General features: G+C 40.5%; 1 protein-coding gene across 2 annotated transcripts; it reads left to right on the plus strand.

Annotated features, from left to right (window-relative positions):
• Positions 1-26,344, plus strand: LOC138015066 (uncharacterized). Of its 2 annotated transcripts, XM_068861976.1 has the most exons (13): positions 146-274; positions 589-693; positions 6,720-6,989; positions 7,098-7,245; positions 9,457-9,762; positions 10,652-10,991; positions 11,845-11,984; positions 12,847-13,224; positions 13,843-14,064; positions 15,728-15,973; positions 19,557-19,688; positions 24,579-25,067; positions 25,594-26,344. In XM_068861976.1, the coding sequence occupies exons 3-13, from the start codon at positions 6,736-6,738 to the stop codon at positions 25,840-25,842; spliced, it is 2,904 nt and encodes a 967-aa protein (XP_068718077.1). In that variant the 5' UTR covers positions 146-274; positions 589-693; positions 6,720-6,735; the 3' UTR covers positions 25,843-26,344. The 2 variants fall into 2 exon arrangements, with proteins under 2 accessions (XP_068718076.1, XP_068718077.1); XM_068861975.1 differs by lacking the exon at positions 589-693 and having other exon boundaries at positions 1-274.

Below are 26,344 nucleotides of genomic sequence, written 5' to 3' on the forward strand. Positions count from 1 at the left end.
TAGACTGTACGTGATAATCTCACGCATCAGTGAACAATTCCCTTGGATATATATCGAAATAAACCGGCCACTGAAGTTGAAAGAGCCTTTGTCCTGGTCGGACCACTCTTGAGCAGGCGCCAATGCCATGAGTGTGTACTAAGTTATCCAGACAGTTAACGCCCAGCCAATCCAATACAGTTTTACATTTCGAAGTGTCAACTTCAGTTGACTGAGGGTGGAAGCTACAATAGCCTTCGAAGCAATTCTCAATTCCAGGCGTCGAATTCTCCGGGTACGATTGATATTCTGCATTACATTTATTGAAGATTATCAGACTTTCAGGTTGATCAGACGATTGTATACACTAATTGATAGTACTTAAGGTAGTCGCTGCAAATCGATACCCACTTGCTTTCTTAGCACAATTTAGCGTCTTCACCGTTGAAACGAGTTTGGGGAAAACTAAATTTACATGTTTTATATTGTAATGTATTCATTACGCTTCATTTTTGGCAACTAATCACTCCTTGGTTCTCTGTTGTCGTATAAAGTAATGCGTGCATTCCTACAAGTGACTTGACACCTGATTTTCTTATTGCATACCAGCAATCTCGATTTCATTTGTCAGCGTGTACGTGCGCTTGGGAATCATCACTGGCATCACTGCGACACTCGCGAGCTGTAATTCCGAGTAAAGTATTCAGTTCCATGGTATGTTTTTGGATTTGCAATTGTATAAAGGGGTCCAATTCAGTGAAACAAAATTTTGTAGCTAGATTAATATTTTTTGCTACAACATACGATAAAGACATTGAGAGCGCGCGTCCATTGTTATGCATTTCTTTCATAGTTAAATCTGATGTATACTCTCACAGTCTATAATTTTTATCGCCTGCATAATCTCAAAAGTACCCCCCGTTGCTACCCAATATATTCCTTGACAGTTGTGATTACAATGGTACTCCTAAATAAGGTGAGACAGTTAGTTTTGTGTCTATAAAGTACCAATCGATCCTACTAAAGTTTTAGGTGTCACCAGAACAATTTATGAAAGCTAACTATTTCGGTTCGGCGCGAAGACCTGATCTCTTGCCTGACCCAGCAGTTATTCTCTGCCTAAACAGAGCGTTGTTTATCTGCCAAAGCGGGTTAACACTGAGGTTGTCAGGTATCGGTCACGTAACGACACGTAAAGGTACATAATTACCTTAATAGATATGCAGCCCACCACAAAACTTTTATAAGCCATTTGTTAGAAGTTACAAGATGCTGGTAAACAGATAACTTAAGGGATCCATATTAATTTTTTATCAAAGTCGTCAGCCGGGCAAGTACGTCTCGTGATATTCTTGCCCGGACAAATTTTGGGTCACTCGGGCATAAATGTGGAAGTATTGAAAATGGGCGATAAAATTACTTGCAACTTGAGCATTCGCATTTTATTTAACACTCTCGTCAGAAATTACGAATGTTGAATCTGGAGTATTATGTTATTTGAGCTATGGGAACCTGATTTTCAGTGGTTTACATCTGCCACGGCAAAACGTACTTGAATGTAGCTTACAAAATTACGATTCAAAGACCCACAGTTTCAACGCTCCTGTCAGTCTAGTGTCTTCCTTTTAAATGCTACCAAGATTCTGTATTTTTCCTATTCGTAGGCAGCAGGTCAAGTTCTGATCCACGTGTTTCCCTTTTTGCCAGAGATGGCGAAACACCTTCTAAATAACGCCACATTATCACGAGTCACCCTTTGCTCTTTGCTAAACGACTTGCTAACAACCGTGCCAGCCGTGAGATACGTGAAAATTGAGCCTGCAATCGTTTCATGGAAAATACCGTGTGGTCAAAGATGGTACCCAAACTTAAGGTTTCAGTGCTGAGGAAAGCTGCGTTTATTCCTTATTTTCTGGAAGTTTCCATTAAACAAAATGAAATCTTTACTCGTATTATACTCGTCCGTACACTGGTTTTTAGTCGTCTTAGACGACCGGACGACTGCGAATGTGAATCACTGTAACTTATTTCATGGCAAAATTATCGATCTTTGGAAGAATACTCACTCTACAGGCTGAAGGATTTAAATGCATACGCCTTTTCCAAAAGTATATATCAAACGATATCTGCCATCTTAGCAATGCTCACGATAAGATCTGTAATTACACATCATCATGTATTGTACAGACTTAATCACACTGTTAATCACTTAATCGTGCTTTCGTTTGGCGTCTTAAAATTTCTCAAAATAACCGATTTATTTGTGGCTACTTTTCATTCATATTTTGTGTTCTATTAATATTATATAGATATATTGCATTCGACGTAGAACCCATACTATTCATGTCGTTTATGATATCCCACGGGTATCGCTCCGAAGCCAGATCGACACCATCTTGGACTGACTGACACACGTAGCCTCGATCTCATTTCAAGAAGATGTGGATGAATGGTCAGGATTCCGTTAAAAATGAGTAAAAAGTACTACGATGCAAATGGCGTCTACGAAAGGCAATAACACGTCGTATATCTCTCAATGTCCTTCCATCCAGATACTAAGCCCGCCAGACAGGGATTAATTAAGGAAAAATAATGATTAACTTCCTTGAACTTTTGTCGTGAAAGACGAGCACTGAATCAAGCTGTTAGTCAGTAGTGACCACTGTCAAGCTGAATTTGGTGGTTTACAAGTCTTTCTTGTGTATATTACTGTACTTTGATCACACGAAAAGTAGAACCAATAAAGATAACTTGCTGTGAAAGAGAAGTTCATATGAACACGGAAATGATCAACATGTCAGCCTCGATACCATTGTTACTCGATTCCCTTTTATTGTCATCAGTCTTTCTCGGTTTAGTGTTTCACTAGTAACCACATATCATCTCAAGGACCTATATTATAAGAAAACTATCACCCTTGTAAGGCTGAGTGATTTCCGCCTTAAATCAGCTGCGCAAAAGACAAGATTACCAGTTCATTAACACCTAAAAAACGGCAAGTGCTAAAATCAGGAACACTGGAACACTGGAACACTGGAACACCGGAAGTTCCCGAAACACCCAAAATGATAAAGACCAACATAAAAATAAATGATTAAAAATACAATTTAAAAAGGGCTTTGGTTTTCTGCTGACCAGAACGTCGTTGCAGATCGCCATCTTGGTAGTGCCTCCCAACATGGGGAACAGTGAGTGAATTACAATCCAGCCATTTACAAAAAATGCGATCCGGCTGTGATCAACTCAATCCTTGTTGATTTTTTTGTCTGTCAGGTAACGACTCAGACGAGGAGCTTTCTCAAAGCGTGTACGTTTTTAGTTTAATTTACCAACATTTTTCTCGTATACAGAATTTTTTCCCTTTTTTTTTTACTTGTGTTACACTAAAGTCAAGGTAAAACAAATTGGCCCTTACCGTTCCATCACTGGCATCACTAATTTCGATCACTTCTGCGATGCAGAATCTATAAATAAAAGTGACCTTTTGATAAGCTTATTGAACAACTTTACCTAGCCTTAAGAACGAGACGCTAACGCTAACTTTCGGGATAAGTGATATGCGAGTACTAAACACGGTTATTTGCGCCTTCCGCGCTTAAAGCTTGGCAATCTGTCATAGGAAAACTTACACGCTTTGACAAAAGTTCCTCGTCTGAGTCGCTACCTAACAGACAAAAAAATCACCAAGGATTGAGCTGATCAAAGCCAGATTGCATTTGTAAATGACTTGATTGTAATTCACTCACCGCTCTCCATGTTGGGAGGCATTACCAAGATGGCGATCTGATCAACAGAAAACCAAAGCCTTTTTTTAATTGTATTTGTAATAATTTATTTTTTTGTTGTTCTTTATTATTTTGGGTGTTCTGCGATGTTCCGAAGTTCCAGGGTGTTCCGTGATGTTCCGGCGTTCGGGGAAGTTCGGTGTTCCTGGTTTTAGCACATGCGCCTCTCAAAAATCACTCAGTTAGAAAGTACTTTGTGTCAAAAATATACCAGCTGTGGTTTACTAAATTATCCAATTTTGTTTCTGAACACTGATCCCACACTGAGTTTGCATGACTGTTAGTAAAATTGGAGTCAAGCTTGAGAGCCGTTTGGTGTGAATCGATAGTATTGCTAATTCGATTTACTCAGAGAAGGTCAGACAACAAGTCATCCGTTATGCCCTAAATCCTTTCAAAATCCGTTCTTTTAATATTTTGACTAAAATAAAAGTTGCATTTTTTTTGTGTAGTGGAAGGGATAATGGGGGGTCAAGTAGCTCCGAGATACTTCGGGTTCCTTTTCAACGCAAATCCAAATGCAATTTTTTTCTGCAAAATCAAATTCACATGTGAAGTTTAACAGATATCGATGCCTGGGACCACTTGTATTTTTGGGAACGAGAGTCGTCATCGAGCGATGGCGTTCAGGGCAAGCAGAGATCGCATCTCCATCGTATATCGCGAGAAATATAATCAACGCTGGCCATACGATATCCTTTATTTGCTCTCGCTTTGAAAATGAGCTCGTAGTGGACTCGGAAATGGCTTGTCTTCGTTACGTTCTCGTTTTCACTTGGCATAAATCTGTTTCGACTACACGGAAGCAGGTCGTTTAGCGCAAAGTCAATTCGCCCGCACTGAAAACCCGTTCGCCTTATCCGTGTTAAATGACAGAACCAAGATCAAACAATCTAACTTCGAATACAAACAGCGCAATCTTCCCTATTTCCATTAGAATAGGAGATACACAATCTACCGGTTTATTGTGTATGTGTATATATACAGGTACAGACCCATTGCTTCCTAAATCGTCTTAGAGAATAGTCCGGGAGAATACTTTTTCAGTTCGAGCGAATGGACTTTCATTTCGAGCGAATTAGCTTCGGGCGAGGAGGCTATCTGGCGAAACGACCGCAATAACTTTGTAACTTAGCCATGAAGCGCGTATTAAAGTTAGTTGTGTTTTCTAGTACGCGCATGCACTTTGCCTGGCAAGAGTATGGCTTCTTTGTTGCAGTGGTCACGTCAGTTCACTGGTCGTTCAAGCCTGATCAGCGAAGTGAAATTTAGACCTAAGGTTATTATGGTAGTCAAGCCGGATTACTACGCCTTAATTTAATCCTGTTTGGGGCAACTCCGGCGGAGTCGTTCCAAGCCTTGTTTAGCAGTCTGTTTAATAACTGGGGTTATATTACCATCTTCGATGCAGGCTACCGTTCCCTGTATCTATTTGTTAAGCATTCACAAACAAAGAACAAATGGTCCTAGACTGAGACTCAAGGTTTCAATTAGAGCAGATATAGTAAGTGCGGCACGGATTCTGCTCTGGTGTCGTGAAAGTACAGTTGCGTTGTGTGACCACATATACTAATTAAAGCCGATCGTGTGATTCTAAAGACGAGAATGAACTCCGTTCGTTCAAGTGACATTCGATTAGTTCGAGTGTTTTCACAGTGATGTTTTGTTTCTACTCCGCGACCCTAGCTAACTGTTTAAGATGTCGTGTCTTTTAAGACACACCTTAAAAGGTGTGGCGCGAGTGAGTTTTTTGCACATGCGCCAACACCGAGCAAGGTTAAATGCGAGTGTGAATTAAAAAAAAATCTGAAGTTTACGAAGGACGGCCCATATCTTTTGGCATTCGCAACACCGGTGGAAGATAAATATCCTGAGTCGTGATGTGGCTTCTGCCCTGGAAGATCTACGACCGACGTGATCTAAACCCTAACAACTGAATTTAAAATCACTTGAACAGTAGCGGTGGTCAGCGCCAAGAACACGGACTCTGGCCACTTCCAAGGCAGGAAGTCCGCAAATCACGGACTTCCGGATCGTCTACGCGTGCTTAGAAATTTGAAAAAAAATTGTCAACGGTTACAAAGATGGACCTTCACTACGACTGCGCATGAATTGGAAGTGGCCAGAGTCAGTGTTCTTGGTCCTGACCAAAAGAAAAGTGGACTGGGGACGAAATTGACTCACTTCGAAAAATATTGGCCTCCAAACCTGCGCATGCTCAGTGTGGAAAAGTCGTACTGGTAGTTGTCTTCGTCCTCCAATCTAAAGGTCCCTATTGACGGGTCCATCCAGTCACGGAAAGGATAAGGGACCACCCTTTCCTTTCAAATATTGTAGGAATATTTTGCTTTTTAAGCACCGCACACTGTTGGCTCAGTTGGTTGAGCACCGGGCTGTCACGCGGGAGGTCGTGAGTTCAACTCCGGCCGGACCAACACTCAAGGTCTTTAAATTGATGAGGAGAAAGTGCTGCCTTTGTAACAACATCTGCGAATGGTTAGAGTTTAAGTGTTCTCGGATAAGGACTGTAAGTCGGAGGCCCCGTCTCATAACCCTCGGGGTATACACACTGTTCGAGAAGAGTAGGGCATGGAGTTCCCGGTGTTGTGGTCTGATCTCGGGATATAGGGGTTAGGTGTTGATTGGGACGAAAGTTCTGTTCCTCTTCCCTGCTACTCCATGAATTGTGGCGAATAAATAAAATTAAAAATTAAATTTAAAATGTAGTTCCATTTTTAATCTGTCGTGTAAACGTCACTTCATGGCATCTTTGGTAAACGAAAATACATCGTGTTTTCCACGTTCTTCTGGGTCAAGTCAAGTTGGGTTTCGCCTCAGACTGCTTTCCGAGACTAGTATTTCTTGGGATACGTTCCATTGGACAACTACAAATTTCTTGAGTTTTCCGTTTACAATCGGTGATGTACTGACTGACTGACTGATCTTTTTTCGCAGGTAAAACTCTTGAACCATGTTTACGACCAAGCGAAAGAGATCTGCTGGTTATCAACTTTCTACCTCTGGAGTTAGGAAACCTCGCCTCTCCAAGGCCCCTATGTATTCACAAAATCGCAGGCTCTTTTCAAAGACACAGCCACACGTCGATGAGCAAAAGAAATGGGCCGCTCTCGGAGCATGGTTTTTGGGACCCAAAGCAGAAAACGGAGATGTATTTAAGGACCTTATCACACAAGCTGTGGACTCTCACATTGGATATCGCCATAGGTAAGTTAAAATGAAAAAGAATTTCTTGAACTTTAGTGAAAACCGATTAAAAAGGGACTCGCTTTCATGCGACTTCCCATACTTATTTTTGTCTGTTTAATATTTTAGCTATTTTCCTTGTGATCCTCCTTATGTCACGGACGACGTTCGGCAAGAAGGAGCCTTTCAGAGCGCCATGCAGAGTTTACAAAATGAACTGAAAATTTTGCAAAATGATCTCAGCAAATCGGTACCGTTCTTTAGCACCAGATACAAGGTAACTTGTCGCGGTATAGAATAGTTTTGAGTTAGGTTACGTATAAAACCTCTAGTAGTTTTCTGTGAGGAATGTCATAGGACGGGCTTTGGCCAACAATACGGATAGGGATACAGGAAGGAGCAGGAGTGGCGCAGTGGTGACAGCACTCGCCTCGCCTCCCACCAATGTGGCCGATTCCCAGGCTTGGTACTCCAAGAACTCCGGTAGTCCCCTCTCATCAAAACCAACCTCTGATTTGATACGTGTTGTTTTGATTTGATTTGATTTCGATACAGTGTGCCCGATTAGTGCCAAGCTCTTTCAGTAGACACTCGACACTAAATTAAATTAAGTTCGTCATTAGAGAGCTTTAGATTCTGATACCGTCGTCACTTTAGTTTTGCAAAAATGTCGTCGTTTCAAAACAAGTCAACAACACAGTCGCAGTTTTGGCATTTCTCGATCAGCGCGCAAAAAAGTTCAGTTACCAGCAATAAGAATAACTGAGCAAAATATACTGCTAACAAAGAGTAAGATCAATCGTACGGGTTATAAATTTTCTAAGTATCTTCGCTAAAAACGGGCAGTCAAAACTCGTACTCGTTTTCGTCCTCGTCCTAGAATCTAAAGGTCCCTATTATTAGACTCACCGGCGACCTTTTGTACACTTGCCCATCCGTTGCTCCCACAATAAGCCTCCCTAGTAGCTTGGCTATGACATGCTAATTGACTCTAAACAGCAGTCCATTGCTGCCTAAGGGTCATGATAAACAAGGCACTAAATTAAATAAAGTTAAAAATAAATTAAATAAAGTTCGTCATTAGAGAGCTTTAGATTCTAGGACGAGAACGACCACGAGTACGACGTTTTCTTATAGGACAGCAGTGAGCTCGCGCAAACCAGCGTCATTTTGGCGGGAAAAACGTGATACCGTCGTCACTTAGGTTTTGCAAAAATGTCGTCGTTTCAAAACAAGTCAACAACACAGTCGCAGTTTTGGCATTTCTCGATCAGCAAAAAAGCTCAGTTACCTGCAATACGAATAACTAAGCAAAATATACTGCTAACAAAGAGTAAGATCAATCGTACGGGTTATAAATTTTCTAAGTATCTTCGCTAAAAACGGGCAGTCAAAACTCGTACTCGTTCCCGTCCTCGTCCTAGAATCTAAAGGTCCTTATTATATTAGACTCACCGGCGACCTTTTGTACACTTGCCCATCCGTTGCTCCCACAATAAGCCTCCCTAGTAGCTTGGCTATGACATGCTAATTGATTCTAAACAGCTGTCCATTGCTGCCTAAGAATCATGATAAACAAGGGCAACACGCTGTGGAAATATTCGTATATCGACACCTAGTACGTACGTGACTGTATCATGGTGCTGTTTTCAGAAAACTCCGACCTTCCCTTCATGTTGGCATCTATTTTACCACGGGCAGAGCGAAATTCAATATCATTGGTTAGTAATACAAGAGGGAAAAATGGCGCTCCTTGTGCTGCACGCCATTTATAGAAATGTAAACTTTTCGTTCTCTATCTTTACAATGAAGCCGCTCGTAGGCTCGCGATTATTCTATCTCATTCACGCCCTAATATGCTGACGAAGGGCGTCACCTACGTAGATCTTAAAGGGACACTGTCATTCTAAATTTGCTGTTTTTAGGTCAAAACTGGGTAAAAATCTAAATTAGTACTTAGACACGTACAACATTGCTGACAACCCACTGACAAGATATGGAATATATTTATTACCTACTTGCACAAATCCCATAATACGCCTCTTTTAACCCCCAAACATTTGCATAGGCATTTTTTCGATTTCTGTCGGAAAATTTACTAGCAATGATTATGCAAAATTTTGGTGGTTAAAAGACGTGTATTATGGCATTTGTGCAAGTACAGAGTTGCACAACTGAGAGCTATTGGTATTTAATTTTTGGCGCCTTTCTGCAGACACCATCTCCCATCTTAAAAAAACTGGCCATTTTTTTTAAAGTCTTAATCCATTTCTATCCTCTCCATCCATGAATGCAAATAACAAAGAATAGCTTCAGTGCACTTCAATTGTTATTGGCAACAAAACTACACCATTATTTTTGGTCTTGATTTATACAAAGACGTATTTTAGTGTTTTGGAGTTTGACTGAAATAACGTGGCACTTTCCCTTTTAAGTCTCTATTGCCTCTTCTGACCATGGTTAAAAAGGACAAATATTTCTCACCCAGGGTCACGTAACTTGGGACACAGTCATGCCAGCAAATCTTGGTTATATCACTGGATTGTTGTTTAACCAAAACAATTGTGCAGCAGAAGCTTCAACTGCCACTACAAAAATCGAAGTAGATGTGGGAACCGATCTGTGCGTCATGATGGGGTACGACCAGAATAAATGCATGGGTCATTTAACAGCTGGTGGAACTGTTGCCAATATTGAAGCAATTTGGGCGCAAAGGAATGTTAAGTACTTTCCTCTTGGCTTACAAGAGGCTTTGATGAAAGAAGCGAGGCTTTCTGACGTCAAAGGTTACAAGGTCAGGATGAAATTATGGGTTGTCACATTTAATTCAGTCACATAAAAAGCTTCATGCTTTATCGTCAACACGTCACAATGTGTCCCTCTACTAACTAAACGGAAAGAAATATGAGTTTTTGACGAAGAATAGAAGTAGTCCTCGCACTTTACCGGACAATCTAAGCAATTGTCACTTATAGACGACACCTGAATATATTTTAACCCATTACAGTTGGGCGTTGGGAGCAGGTCAATTTGTTGGGCTCATGTATTCCCGTGAAAGGACTCGACGAAATATATCTACATCAAAATAAATGACATATAAGACCATGAGTTGAGATAATTTCTATACTTGTTTTGGCCTGCTAACTTATAACTTTGGAATATCAACCCGGCCGCCGTGGAATCGCGCGAAAACCAAAGAGTTCATTTATTCGGTTTACACCAGCAAGTTTTGCTTGACAAGTTTCCTTGGCAATTATCATTGCTCGTGTAAATGATCAACACGTTTTCCTTGAAAGTCTTGAAAAGGAATAATTGCTCTTGTAGACGATGAACAAGTTTTCCTTGACAAGTTAGCTAGTGTGTCATCCTACTCTTTCTTCTTAATATTGCGATTCTGATAAGATTCGTGCTTAGTATTCCACAGACTTTCCTTTTCTGAAAAGACTCAAGTAAGAGATAAACAGCTTTATCACTTTAGCCGCCATTTTGTATATGTTGACAGCAATGAGCATAGGCGCTATATCATTAGAAACTTATCTCATCAATATTTATCGTCACATTTCCTTGTTCAGTACTCGAAAAACGTTCATCCATGACAATTTTTCCTTGACAATTAAGGAAAGATTGCTGGAGTAAATGTGGCATTGTTGTGCGATTTATTTACAAATTTCGTTTCAATTTAGGTCTTTTTTCCTCAATTTAACGAGGAGCGAGAGCTAATAAAAGCTTCCAAGTGGGAACTTCTCAATCTTGATGTCGACACCATCCTGAAGATGCCTTCCGACATAGAAACGTTGCTAAACCTTGAACACCAAGACTTCATGGAGTTGATGGGAAGCTACCTTTATGAGTCAATTGGAGCCCAGGAATTTGCCAAACGCCACGACTTGACCCAGAGCGCCTGTGTTGTAGCTCCAAGTACCATGCATATTTCTTTTATGAAAGCAATAACGATTCTTGGACTTGGACGAGAGAACATCGTTACAGTTGCAGTCGACGAAGATGCCCGCGTTGATATAAAAGGTCGGTGCATGTTTACAAAAGCCTTTTGCTTTATTCTACGACAAAACTGTAATCAACGTAATTTAGCCAAACTGTGGCAGTCTCTAAGGGAGTGTTCGAGCAGAATTATTTAGGCAATCACAATGTAACGCAAATGCATGCAGCCGGCGCTATGCGCGGGAAAGTGCGCACGTGCAGATCACAGCTACTTGCAACTACTTGGCTAAGATATTTTGATATTTTTGACTCGATGGCCAAGCCTATTAAATCATAGCAGAAACCCATAAGGGTTGAAACGTGTAACAGCCCCTTGTGTGCTGGGAAACAAGCTTCTGAATATTCAATTTGCTAAGTACCATATTTGGAACAACAAGAGCGAGGGGTTTCCAAATATGGTACTTAGCACTGAAACATTCAACCAATCAGTTCGCACTGAATATTCGGAAGCTGTGAACGCGCGTTACACGTTTCAACCCTTATGGGTTTCTGATCATAGTTCATATATATGGACTGGTTATGAAATACCGAAAACTTCAAAAGCGAGAACAGTACTGTCGCACTTCATGTTCAAGTTAACGAACAATCTTTTGTTCTCGAGCTCGGTTCAGAACTTTATTTGGAATAAATTAATCAAAACTTTTGATTGGCTGCTTTTTTAGAAAAAGTGTGTAGTTTGTGCATGGTCAGGGCCAAAACAGCGAACAAAAACATAAAACAAAGAAACATGTCGAGTTTCATAACCATCTCAGTGTATTAACTATGCTTAATATATCAATTCAGAGAAATCGAGAAATTGCCGTTGAAACTCGAATTGAAACGTCAGTGCAATACAACGACATGTGTTCCCCCAACTCTATCATATTGTTGGTTTCAGACTTGAGGCGCGTTCTTAAAGTCAAAAAGGAGAAGGAGATTCCAGTCATTTCCGTGGTGGCCATCATGGGAACAACGGAAGAAAGCGCCGTGGATCCTTTGACTGATATTTTGGACTTAAGGGACAAGTTCCGCAAGCAAGTAAGTGTCATGAAGGGATCATATGTCAATCGCATATCTCTCTCAATTGTTTGTTGGGGACGTAAGAATCAATGATAAATCACTTTTCTTGTCCTGGTACGAAAAAATGCTTTTATTTTTTACGGTAGTTTACTTTTGGGTTTCTCGTGTTGTCGTTCAAGAAACTCTTTGTGTTAATACATTCAGGCCTGTAGCACTGAGGGGTTCCGTGCACTAAACACGTCAACCTGCTTAGCCTTCGTCGGCTCCAAGCTTTACCACCTCTCAGTCCCCTTCGGGTTTTTGTACTCGTCTCCATTCTCCACGCGGCTCTGTCGCCCAGGTAAAAAAATACGGACTCCCAAACAAGTGCGCTTTTTTTTTCAAAAATCTGTGCCCTAACAAACAATACTCGTTGCAAACTGTAGCATGTATGCTGAAATACAGTACAATGCAATGTAATGCAATAATTTATTCACATTTCACTTTTTTACATCAGGTTACAATAAAAAGGTACTTTTGTTTTTCAGTAACGTTACAAATCAAATTATTATATAGCAGGATACAAAGTACATAACATGAATTAAAATGCCTAGTATCTAAGTAAATCGCTGGCTTTTCCAGTTAGACACTAGTCGAAAGAGCAAACGTTTCTTAAAAGCTACTGTAGCATGAAATTGTCGGCCAGGTTTCAGTGAAACTGCAAAGCAAATGAAGAAAAAGCTTAGTTTTTAGGGTCTGATGAAAAGAATGTAAAGAAAAGAAAAGGTTAGTGACAATTCTATAGGGAAATCCACACAGGCGAGTTCGGCTGAAGCGGAATCTAATTTGATGTTATAATGAGGAGTCATATGGTTTCTTTAACGTAACGGCCTTTTCCTAGGGACTGAACTTTTGCGTTCATGGAGACGCGGCCTGGGGAGGATACTTTTGCAGCATGTTGCGCGATGAGCCTGCGATCACCTCAGCCAACTTGTCCGCTGCTCCTAGTGGATTTGTCCCAGAGATGTACCTGAGTTCCCACGTCCACAAACAGTTGTCAAAGATCCAGGAATGCGAAACCATCACAATCGATCCGCACAAATCTGGCTTCTGTCCATATCCGGCGGGGGCGCTTTGTTACCGAGACAAAACGATGAACTCATTTCTTCAAATCACCACTGGTGCTGTTTATTACCATGGAGCAACGACTCTTGGAGACATTGGTATCGAGGGATCAAAGCCCGGAGCAGCTGCTGCCGGAGTGATGCTTGCAAATAAGGTAATAATCAAGTTGTGTTGTTTTTTCGGGGGGGGGGGGGGAGGGGGCGGTGGGGGTCTATATTTAACAATTATTCTACAAGGGCCGAACTCTTCAACTTTTCCACTAAAGCATTGATTTCTGCCTCGCTCAATTCCGGTCCAAAACGGCTTTTATCGGCCTTTTTTTTCCCAGAGCTGCAAAAATGTTATCAGCTCGCTTTATTGCTGACGCGTTCCTTGACCATATTAGGTACAGCAGGTATATGAACTGATAGCCTGTGTCCAGCGAGCCAATGAAAATGCTGGAAATCTGATATCCGTGGTTCAGTTTTTAATAAATACAAATATCTTTAAAAATCTGCGGCGCAGACGGGTATGATTAAATCTTTCACACCCACGAGTGTTCAGTATGTAATTTCTCCTTATGTTGTCAATACAGTGTCAACCAAAGAGGAGATGAGAGTAAAGAAAGAATCAATGAAGGGATGTTTTCCTTATCTAATACCAAATTCCCCTAACTGGCATGGAAAGAAACCTAAGTCAGCGAATTAACATCTTGGATCTTGAAAGTGAGAGGGTTAAAGCTGAAAAATGACAAACCCATTTAACGCGATTCTGCTTTGATTCATTTCGTCAGGTCATCGGTTTGCATAAAAATGGATATGGTCGCATTCTGGCTGAATGCATGTTTACTGCAAAGATTCTTTACTGCCTGTGGGTAACTCTTGCCGACGAAGACGACATTTTTGTCATCCAGACGACCAAATCTCTTCCAACATTTAAGAAACTGACGGAAGAAGAGCAGATAAAATTCATCAAAGAAAGGATAATAGGCAAAACCAATGAAGAACTTGTAAAGGTATCGTAATTTAGAGCAGTTTTCAAACGGCTGTCGAAAGTAGTTACGTGATTGCAATTGCTACGCTAAGTGATTGGTTTAATAATCTCGCTCCAGTTTATCTACCAATGAGAAGGAAAACCAAAGCCAATCGCGACTTGCACGCGCGATTTTTCCCGCGCTTTGAGCAAATTACACGGATTTGCTACGAATTTGGATTGGTTCATTGTGCTATTTGCACCCGCTGTGATTGGTCGAAGTTGATTTACGACACTCAGTTGAAACCACTTTATTATTATTATTCCATCCACTTTTTTCCTTTTCCTATAATTATGCTTTCTGGCTTAATGGTTCAAAATGCAAAGCCATCCAGGCACGTGACTCTAAAATACCGCCAGCGACCGCCAACAAATCATTCTTCTTCCCTGAAGCCGCAATACTCTCGGTATACAACGAAATAAGTCCCTAATCACTAACGAAATAATCTATTTGCTGACTACATGGCTTACACAACGTCTTATCATGACACCAGTTTGCTTACAGAAGGCATCGTATTTTTCGCAAATTGGCTCCAAAAGATAAAAGAATATCGACCCATTCGATAATAAGTTTCGATAGTTCGAGAAATAGTTCCCTTCAAAAACGGATAAATTATTGGGTGACAAATGAACTTATGAGCCAATACAATATTTGTAAAATTTAAAAGAAGCTTTTAAAGAAACAGTCTTCAAACGTAGTCTGGCATTATCGGGCCAAAATTTTAAGGGATAGTTAATTATGCAATGAACTTTCGGTACTCAGCGCTTGTTTGTTGGCTTGATCGACTAGAATATAACAGGCATATGCCAGTAGGGCAAGAATTGTAAACAAAGATTCTTTCATGGGTCCGAAAATCTTGGACTTCGGCTCCCCTTCTAGTTTATTTAACCAATTTTAGTTGCCAAAGGTTTTCGAAAATGGTCCGTCCCTGCCATTGCATAAGCACCCACCCAGGAACAGACGATTTTAGACTATTTTACGCTTCCGACAAATAAACCGGTAATGAAATGCTTAAGTTATTTTAAAGGCGATGCCGCTTCGAAAAATATCGTAATTTGCCACTTTTGCACACATCAATTACTTTCCTTACCTTTAGGCTTCCGTAAATGCTAATTGACGTTTTCGACGCTGATAAATTACGATATCTTGCACAAACCTCTCCCGATATCTATTTGTTCTGTTGATCGACCATGGCACAATCTTTGGTTTGGAGGTCCTCGATGATAAGTCGTGACGATCTGTCATCGTCGTTGTTATCTGCATACTTCTTGAGCGCTTTGACTTGATGTTAAAGCGGCATCGCCGGTATGCTTTGTGACGAAACAACGTTCACGTTGGTGTCCTGTACAAAATAACAACCTTCCTATTGGTTGATCTCCATTCTCATACGAACAGTTCGTAAACGTTGACGTTTACTCTGTTGTTGTAAGTACAGTTCATGGATGCGTTTATTGAAACAGGGCGCATTACTTGCAATCCACGGCCATTATTGTTCAAATATAACCTCTAAGCTCAACCCTTTTGCTCATAAGGGGTTCCTCATTGACGAAGAAATCGTCTGGCGATAGGCAATGTAAATTCTGTAAGTGGCACTCTTAAGAGCCAAACCATTTGCCATGTCATCGGCTATGTTTTTATCTTGCAGGACGAGCTGGCGATGGAGTACCTCAAAGAAGTAGGACCCGACACTATGATACCGTGTTTCTCTGTAAACCGGAAAGGAAACAAGAGCGTTGAAATATGCAACGCCATCAACTCGGCCATTTTTGAAGATCTATCGCACAGCTCAAGCGAAAAAACGGCTCACCGCATTCCAATGCTCGTAACAGCCTCGAGTATGCTGCCACACAAGAACAGCGCTGCACTGAAGAAATTGAAGAAACGATTAGGGGTGAGTGGAGCATTGTCTGTTCATGGAAATAAAAAATCAATTACGATGCTTGTTCGGGTCAAAAGCAGGAAAGCCGATAAGGCTTACAAGTCCATTTAGATCAAATAGAAACGGCAGTGTGTCCTCTATATATTTTTTATATAATAACCCAAGTTATTCACGGATTTTGATTGGTTCTTGCCTATGATCTATTAGAGGACAGACGCACGATTGACGTCACCATCAGCTTTTATGCGAACAAAGTTTAAATCTTTATTATATAAAACAAATAGATTCCATGTTGCCGTGCGTCTGTTCAGTAATAGATCACAGAAGACGTCAAAATGTGGTAAGAACATCAGTGACACACTCGGCTATCGCCTCGTGTGCCGCTTTTTTGTTCTTACCACATTTTGACGTCATCTGTGATCTATTACTGAACAGACGCACGGCAACATGGAATCTATTTGTTAATTATATATTATATATTTTATTTTTATCATTGTTAAAGAATTAATTACAAATTACAATAACGATAAAAATTAACGTAAATAGCCAATGCTAGTCGAGGCGGGCGACCTAAGACAGCAGTGAGCTAAGCATTTTGAACTAGATTACTGTTTACAAGATGTAAAAGAAAAATTAATTAACTACGAAAGTAAATCGATTGTTGCAAGATAGCAATGTATATATAAGTACTCATTTTAATTTCTGAAGACTCTTATCTAGAAACTTGTGAAATTATATTGGTTAAAAATTAAAAGATAATCTTAGTTCAATTAACCTTCTGGTGTTAAATGCATTTAATGAATTCCCTATCACTGCTATTCCTCTGTTCTTTTGTTCGAAAGGATCTTAACTTGATATTTGTGATATCCTTCATCTGGAGTAAACCTTTTTGTCAAATATTATCAGCAGTCAATTAACTAGAATCTCAATCTGCATTCCACTGTAGTACCTCACATCTTTGGAATAGAAACATTCAGTCGCCCTTGTACATTGACGTTCATCTTAAATATTAAATATTTCCTTTCGTAATCTTTGAGTTTGAGCGCCTGAAGATGTGATTTCTGACGATCGAATAGAATGCGCGCCCATTATTGACGTCCAACACAAAGGCGTCTTTAAGTCTAAGCATTCCCAACCTACTCCCTACGATGAGGAAGTGTTAAAGTTATCGTTATTTTTGCGTCAGGGTAAATACAGTTTATTATCTTCACTTGAGGATCAGAGATTAGGGGTACGTTAATGTCAATTGTCTGTATTCACAGACATGAGTGATGCTGAAGTTGGGTATAAGAGCAAAAGGGATCGTCGAATCGATATGCGCCCAGTTACTAGCATCTCTGGACACAGGGCAATTTCAGCGCCTTTGTATTAACTTGATGGGTTTGCTGCTAGGCTCTTGTGGAGACGTACGTGGAATGTGCCGCATTGTGCCTTCATCATAATTTGTCGGCACACTTTGGCTCGAAGTATGTTTCTTTTAATCAATAGCGAGGTTTAGCAAAGCGTTTACGTGAAACGACAAACGGGAAACGGGAAACGGGAAACTGGAAACGGTAAGCTGTTGCTGGTCATAGAAGTATGGAAATTCAACAATTCAATTTATTTATTTATTTCTTTATTACCAATGCAATATCATTACAGTCCTAGGCGAGCCGCAATTAGCAAAGCTATTCTAGGCGGGCCATCTTTGTAAAACAAGGCCTGTCTCTGCTAAATATATGTTATTAAATAAAATAAAATTGCAAAGAACGTAAAAATTAAGAAATCAGTTAATTAATAAATTAATTACAAAGTTATCAAGATACCACGGTTGAAATATGACTAATATTAGAATGATTAGATTTGACTTTAAATGTACATTAATCGAAGAGTTACTTTAACTAGCGGGCGAGAGATATTTGCAAATTTCTGAGTAGCGTAAATCAACATTCATCTCCTTAATTTCCATTGGTTTTAACAGCCGATTTTTAAGTTCACGCTCAAACGGGGTTCCATTTTTAACGCGAAGTTCTTTTGGGATGCTATGTGCAACTTCTGAAAATACCGTAATACTCTTTGCTTGTCCCCCCCCCCCCCCCACAATTTTGTAGAAGCAAACTGGAAACAATGGTTGTGCAAAATTTGGGGGATATCCTTCTCAACCTCATCCAATAATTGTTTAATGGCGGGCCGACGTTTCCCGTTTCACGTAAAAGTGACGCTAAATCTTTCTAATAGCATCGCGCTCACATAAAACGGCAAAACGCAGGTTGCTGCTTGTCCGCACCACAGCATGTAAAACTCTCTTGTTCTAAATTGACCTTCTCTTTTTTTAGGGGACGTTACTAGGTATATGTAGAAATGAGGAAATGGAGAAGTGATCCCCTCACTTACCTGGACAATTTAAACCGTTGTTTCTTATGGGCACCTGAAAATTTCAGGTGATATAGACCTTTTTCATAATGGCGGCCAAATAAAATATTCTTTTGTTTTAATGCTAATAAGCCTCTCTAGCCTCGCTACGACGAGCAAATCTCAAAAGAATTTTTGTTTCAAAATGAGGCCAGTAGGTCTAATTAACATAAAGAAGTGGTCGCCATTTACGAAAGTGGTCTATTGACCTGCAGGGATGGCGCAGTGGTGAGAGGTTTCGCCTCCTACCAAGGTGGCCCGGGTTTGATTCCCAGAATCGGCGTCATACCTGGAACGAGTTTCCTGGTTCTCTACTCTGCACCGAGGAGTTTTTCTCCGGATAATACGGTTTTCCCCTCCACTAAAAAACCAAAATTTGATTTGATGTGCGTTAACTTGTTAATTTCAATTTACAGTGTTACCAATTAGTGCTCCAGCGCTAGAAGATTAGACACTTAAATAAAGTTCCTTTCCTTTCCCAACTGTGTGGCTTCATAGCTCAGTTGGTAGAGCATACACCTTATTCCAAAATGGCCGCCATTTAGATATTCTTTTGTTTTTATTGAAATTAGACCTTGATGCCTCGTTCAAGGCAAAATATTCTTTTGAATTTGCAGCTCAAGAACGAGGCATCAAGGGCTAGTTTGAATAAAAACAAAAGAATATTTAAATGACGGCCATTTTGGAATAAGGTCTATTGCACCGGCATCGCAGAAGTCGTGGGTTTGAATCCCATGTGAAGCCACCTGAATTTCTCGGGTGTCTTTAACACACAATTGCTTAAATTGTCCCGATAAGTTCGAGCATCACTTCTCCATTTCGTCTATAGCACGCACTTCAAATATGTAAACGTTTATTTTGTTGTGTTATTAGTAACGGATGGCTCGGATTAACACAACCTTTCTTATCGAGTCGTGTCCGCCATTAGCTACACGGAAGCTCAGTGCCAAGTAACCTGGCATTCTGGCACAGGGTTCCCACAATACTACATCTTTCACATAAGAAATGAGCTAAAATCTGGTTTGCCCCTTGCCGTAGACGCAATGCTTTATCTCTCTGATCTCTCTGTTGTCAGCATGGGCGCAGAATGTGACAGCTTAACTTCAGCTGTAATCTAATTGTACGAAACGGACGTTTCGAAAATAAACCGCTTATTGCTATTTAGTCAAGTGTCATACTTTGATTTCTAAAAAATAACTTTCAGTTGAAGCACCACGAAGACGAGTCTCTCAAATACATCATAACTACGTGCATGGACCCCTGGGCAACCTCGCTGGAGTTTATGGAAGACATGGCTGCAATCATGAGGAACAGCATCCTGTGTGCCATTGGAAGGGTAACAAAAGCAGTTTTTCTATTAGTTTTAACTATAACGTCTTCAATCCGAGACAGTGTTGGATTTAGTTGTCCAAAATGTTTAGGTGGGGTCATTATCTTCTTCCCGCGCTCTTCCCAGTTAGCTTTACCATTATCCAGTAGTAGAGTACCGGGCAAAGAAAAGCCTGCAAATGATACCATTCACTGTTTGGCAAGAGGGGGTTGGGGCAGTGATGAAAGCACGCGCCTTCCACCAATGAGTCCCGGACTCTATGCAATAGATCTGGCTTTGATGCTTGGCTACGTTGTTCCAAGCAGTTGTTCTCTAGGTTATTTCTTTTCCTCTCGTCAAAACCCAACGGTTGACTTGATCTCCTTTGATTTGATTAAGGTCAAGAGAAAATGAGGAGACAGAGAGGGAGGCTCCCGGTTCAGCCCTTGGGATATGTCATGTCCACGAAAGTTATTTTTAGACGAGCGGAAGTCTTTGTTCTAGCGAAAGTATGTCTTCCGAGACGTCCGCCTGCAGGCCAACCTCGGTCTGATGATTGAATGAATATAAATATTCATCAGCCTTCCACGTGCGCAGCCATTTTCTCTTTTCACTAAGAACCTGATAGCGAGGCAAGACTGCATGCGTTTCTCTTGATTAATGCCCCTTGCTCGCTTACTAAAGAAAGTAGCCCAGTTTGCTGGAAAGAAAACTAGTGACACCATTATTGCTCATAATTTCGCCACTCGGGTAAGGTGCCGTTCACTGATAATATCATATCAAACTAGTTTACCTAAATGGTAAAAATGCTGCCGAGGGGAAGGGAGATGTTCAAGTATGCTTGCGGTCATTTAACAACAGCTCGCCGGTGCGTGGAATTGAAGGGAGATTTTAGTGGGTCTTGAACAGGGACGGGACCCCACACGAGAAAAGAAAGAAAACAACAGTTTGACGATACTTGCATGGACTTCTTGAGATGGTTCTAATAAGCGCCGAGTACTATGATTCATGTTACTGATTGAAATTATGTACTTTGCCCTAAAGTAGACTCTGAATCAAAGGTAAGTGCGATTTGATTTAAAAAGGTAAGTTGTGGTCAAAATAACTACTGTACCTATTACTTCTGAGAAAACGATACAACGTAAATAGCCCCCTGAGAGGACATGTGGTTACTAGTAAAATACGAAACCCAGAAAGATTGAAGAAAATACTGAAAGGGAATTGACTAACATTGGCATCGAGCATGATGATCATTTCCGAGTTCACCTTATCTTCTTTTTCACAGCAAGTTAAAGCGCGAGGTGCTAAGGTTATTCTTCTACTTTTCGTGATTCGTACAGTAATAGACATGAGAAAGACTTATGCATCATCAAATTCAGCTAGATAATGAATGGTCAATACTAAGTTCTTCGAGATGCTTTCATGACAAAAGTTTACTGAAGTTAAACTCTGTCCGGCGGGGTTCGTAACGGGATGGGAGACATGTGATCGCTTTTCGTAGACGCCGTATGCATCGTGATCATTTTTTTTTCTTTAAACGGAATTCTCATTTTTAAAGGAATCCTGACCACCCATCACTTTAGTTCAGTCAGAGAGTTTTTTTAATTTGTATTTCACGAAGCTGCGATAAAGTTTGAAACTGATAAAAGAAGCGTCAAACAAGTGAAAATAACCAGAAGACTAAAAAACAGAGCAGTTTTTATAGATTATAATTTACCTCGAGTCGGGAACATGCCTGCAAGTTTCTTGTCTTCTGTGTGACATTTGTCTGCAAGTTTCTCGTCTTCTTTGTCGCAAGCAATTTGCTCACTCAAGATCAGACCGCGCATCTTAATTCCTCCACTCGCGCTTAACCCACTTAACTTAACTCCTTGTTCCTCTGATCTTACTGCGAGCACAATTCGTTGCGTTTCGAAGAAAAATGTGTCCTTTTCCCGTTGAGAGAGCTGCCTTGTTCGTTCGCTTCAGGCTCACTCACTGCCGCAGCAATTACAAAATATCCGGAAAAGAGAACTTTTTCCCAACAAAGGTGAGGGCAAACACGTCTTACTTGACCTTATTATGAGACAATGTACCTACCCGAATGCATCGAAAATGGGAGAGGTAATTGGACTGGAAGATATAATTCTTGCTCCGCACCGAAGCTGTAATGAAAGATGCCTGTAACCGCATGCTCAGATGCCTAACTATAAACATATTTAGGGTTAGGGTTATGACCCATGGATGTGACCCATCCAGGATACGTAATTACGACGAAAGCTGCACAATGTAATTCAATCCCCTTGGCAAAAAAAATGTCCTTCCATTTAGAGTCTCTCTAATCAGTAGAACAATTCTGCTCGTCCATATCGGCGAAAGACGTCAACAATTATTAGTAATCACATGATTTTTCTTATGCAATTTGGAATAAAAAGGCACTCTTGATTTTTTCAAAGACGAACGAAAATGGGGCCAATGCAATTTGTAGTCTTTGAAAAAATCTATGACTGCTTGCTTTTTTCCAAATTGTACTCAAAATTATGTGATTACTTATTGATAACAGACGGGAAGAAATATCGAGAATGCCTGTCGTAATTAAGCAGATGTAACTCACGCGTATCAGTAATCACGAAAAACTTGCGTCATCCAGGGCTAACATTTTATTGGCTATCTGCGTCTTTTGCGCTGAATTACCTCTTTTGACCATTGAAGTCATTTTCTTCCTTTTTCTGTGAGGTCCGCAAAGGTATTTGACTTGATTTGACGGGAGCGTGAAACAAGCCCCCAGTCTATCCAGGGATATATGTCGCTCTTGTCACTTTGCTCACCTATCCTGTGTCAACCTGCGCCGCCGAACACAGCTTTAGCGGCACAAAGAGACTGAAAACCCCTCTTCGAAGCACTATGATTGAGGAGACGCCCTCCTCTCTGGCAATAGAGGTTTTGCACGGCAACCATGTTGCATGGCAGGAACAATAGATTCTTTTTCCCATGGGAACAAATGCTCTTTCTTATGCAAAACATTTTCATTGTTCCTGCCATGCAATATGGCCGCCGTGCAAAACCTCTATACTCCACATACACAAGCACAAGATTGTGGATATTGACAAAGTAGTTTCCAAATTTTTCCGTTGTAAAGGAAAACGTCTCGCCCTTTTCCTGTTGTCACATTTACAGTTTATAATACACCAGTCTAAAATACATTTATATCATTAGTACCAAAGATTAACAAATAAACAACAAAGTTATTCAATAGTTATAGGGTTTTTTCATGCTTTTATTTATGACATGTCCCCCTAGAAAACATGGGAAATGGCATCTCGGAAATGTGTATGTGGAGTATTGCTTAAGAGGAGAGCCTGTCCTCACTCATAGTGCTTCGAAGAGGGCTCTTGTCCCTTCGGTGTTCGTTTAACAACGCCTCCCTGTGCGTACCTAAACGGAATATGGAGTTTAATTTATGCAAAATATGGACCCCAGGTCCATTGACCACCCCTGTGGACCCGGTCCATGGACCCCTTCATGGACCCGGTCCATGGACTACCCTTGCGGACCACCCGTCATTGTAAATTCAGTATTAAGCATGCGCGTTTTTGAGACGAAGACGGCAACCGGAAGTGAGCTGTTCTCTCCTTTAACTTGTCTTCACACAACCACATTTATATTTCAAAGTATATTTTCTCCGTTAGAGATGATTAGTATAAAAATCTGGGAGACACCACTGTCCTGGCACGCGAAATGTTCTCTTCCGATGTCCGTCCGTGTCTCAAAAGCGCGCTTGCTTAAGCTCCCTAATAACCACGTAACGCCCATGGCCTTCTCTTCTCGAATAGCGTGTGGGTTATTTAACGTCTCACAGGGAACTTATGAACACGAAGACTATTTGTGAGACGGGACCTACGGTTTATCCGAGAACACTTGAAAGTCTAATCATTTGCGGATGAAATTACAAAGGCAGCAATCTCTCCTCAATTATTTTAAGAATCAGTGTTGATCCTGCCGGGGTTCGAACCCGCAACCTCCCGCATGACAGCCCGATTCTCAACCAAATGTTTCCATGTGGATTATTAGTGACATTATCAGTATTATTGTTCATGTTATTTTTATGTAATGTTTAAAAAACTCGCAGCAGTGTTGTGTCGGTTTAAAAACACGAGGCGTAGCCAAGTGTTTTTAGACCCGATAAAACACGTGCTGCGAGTTTTTTGAACGTCTTCCACAAAAAGCGTGTCCCTCGGGAGTCGTAACAAAGGTTCAAATTGTGAGGAGAATATAATTATTAGCATACAAGAAAAACAAGTGGACCTTATAAGCAGTATGGTAATTTTAAAAGCATGTTATTTTTCCTTCAGTCCTTTCTTTGTCTCAGTCGATGGTTGAAGAAGGTTGGTTTTGAATGCTTGCATGAGAGAAAGTTCAGAGAATTGAAAACTGCCGATGAAGAAAAAGCCTTGTTAAAAAACTCCTTCCCAAAATCAACACGATTTGCCACAGATTGGCCTATTAATATTTTTGCACGGTGGCAAAATGAAAGGCTGAACAAACAAGCAGCTAACGAAGAAGCAGGATTCGACGTGGAACGGGACAAAACCTTAAGTCTAGATAAGAACATTGTTTACATGAAGGCAGAGTCGTTGAATGTTTTGGATGACAAAATTTGTTGAAGAAGTTTGGAAGGAGGATGGATAAAAGTATCCGCCCAGAAATTTGTAATGGTTTAAATTAATTAATATTCATAAGTCACGTGCAATATCTTTACATCTGATAAAACACTCCGTACTAATGAGGAATGTTTTATCAGCTGATAAAACATCGCATACTAATAAGGAGGAGGTTTATCGATATAAAGGCACTGCACGTGGTGTATTATCGACCATTTGATAGGTCAATGGACGTATGAATTATTAATGAGTTTTTGAATTTTATTTATTTCATCAGGTCCAAGATCCCGATGCGTTCCACAGCTTTGTGAGCACGGGCGTTTGTAATGAAGATAACGAAGTGGTCGCATATTACGTTGGAGATTTCAACAAAATTCCCAACCAGTACGACACAGTCGTGAAGCTGCAGTTCACATCCAACGAGGACGCCCAAGAGTACAGAGAAACGCAAAAGTTATTGCAATCAAGCAAACAGCACCAGCCTATCGTTTTTCGAAGCGCAAAACAAAGACTACACGATGTATTCTTCAAAGAATCGGGGTATGCTGGCGAGAAAGAAATATTTCATTGTTTCGTTGGTTTTCCGTCTGATGATCAGGAAAACTACCACCCATTCATGAAACCTAAGATGAAGATCAAGGATGTCCCGCGATACGAGCACTTTGATAAGGCGGACTATCCCGAGCACGGTACTTACTTCATGTATGGCGACAAGAAGGATACCTTCCTGTTCCATATTCCTACCAAGAGCCGTGATTTTCTCCAGGTAACCAACTGTACTTTGCAATAAGGTAATTATCACAAGTAATCAAAAGATAATTCGGAATGCGTAAGTGTCACACCTGACTTTTTCATTTCAGTGAGAATACGTCAATCCTTTGATTTTGCATCACATTGATTTGAGATCCGTTTTTATGCAGGATTGCATTATGGGAATTATTGTGGATGTCTATGCGTCAGTAAGAATATTCACGTCGAGAAATGTATTAAAGCAGTTCTGAATAATCATGATGGGTTGTAGTTAGTTGAAGCAATGTAGGTTACGAGAGATGCCACATTACTGTCTTTTTTTTTTTAATTAAGGCCGTCGTGGGCCTTTCACAGGGGAGATCAAACTGAATCGTGATAGAGCTCGAGCGCCGGGTGTACTTTGCCCTATGATTGCCTTATCTGATCAGTTCTTTACGTCTGCTTTGATTGGTGAAACGACTGATTACTTTGGATTTGGAGTCATATCACTCATTGGACAAAAATGCTCTAAGATGTCTTTCTTTTTGTTTTCTTCTTTCAAGGTGGTTCAGCTTGCAGCCCCCCCTGACGGTGTGGGAAACGAGGTCGCTGACGACCTGTTAATCATCTACGGTACGGAAATCGAGGTTCCAGGCATTTCCGGGGAGCCAATTATTGTAGACGAAGAAGTCCAGGATCCGCTTAAGGAGAATGAGTTTGATATCTCATTCGTGGGGATCGACGGCGGGGAAGTCACCAGCAAAGTGAAAATATCGCGCAAAATTTGGTTCGCTGACATTGATAAGGTCTAACTGATTAAAAGACGATTAATTCGTTTTTTGCAACAAAATCCGATTTTTTGACTGTGAGGGCCGTAGAACGGTTTCCAATTAAGTGACGAAAGCTACAGAAAGGAAATCGTAGTTACTAGGTACCAGTGAGCATAGTACAATTTAAGCTCTCGACCAATTAGAATAGAGTACTATTCAAGCCAAAAAGTGTTAAGTTTTTACATATTGTTTTGCAGTAGTGACAAATATATTAATATAATTTCTGGGAAGTTCTATTTCTGGACAGGGCGATAGAATAAAACCAAAGTAGTTAATTTATATATCTTAACACTTTACTGAATTTCCAAATACCCGAAAATATTCTTATTACTGGTAACTAGATCTAAAAAGTAATTACCACCGCGAGGCTAGACTGAAAACCGTGGGAAGTCTCAAGCTGTGTGTGTACTGGTCAGAATAAATAAAGTTCTCCTTTTCTTTCCTAATAAAAGTTGGAAATAAAATACTAGTATTGGAGATTAAA

Source organism: Montipora capricornis, chromosome 9, assembly GCF_036669925.1.
Source record: "Montipora capricornis isolate CH-2021 chromosome 9, ASM3666992v2, whole genome shotgun sequence".
Classification (NCBI taxonomy): Eukaryota; Metazoa; Cnidaria; class Anthozoa; order Scleractinia; family Acroporidae; genus Montipora; species Montipora capricornis.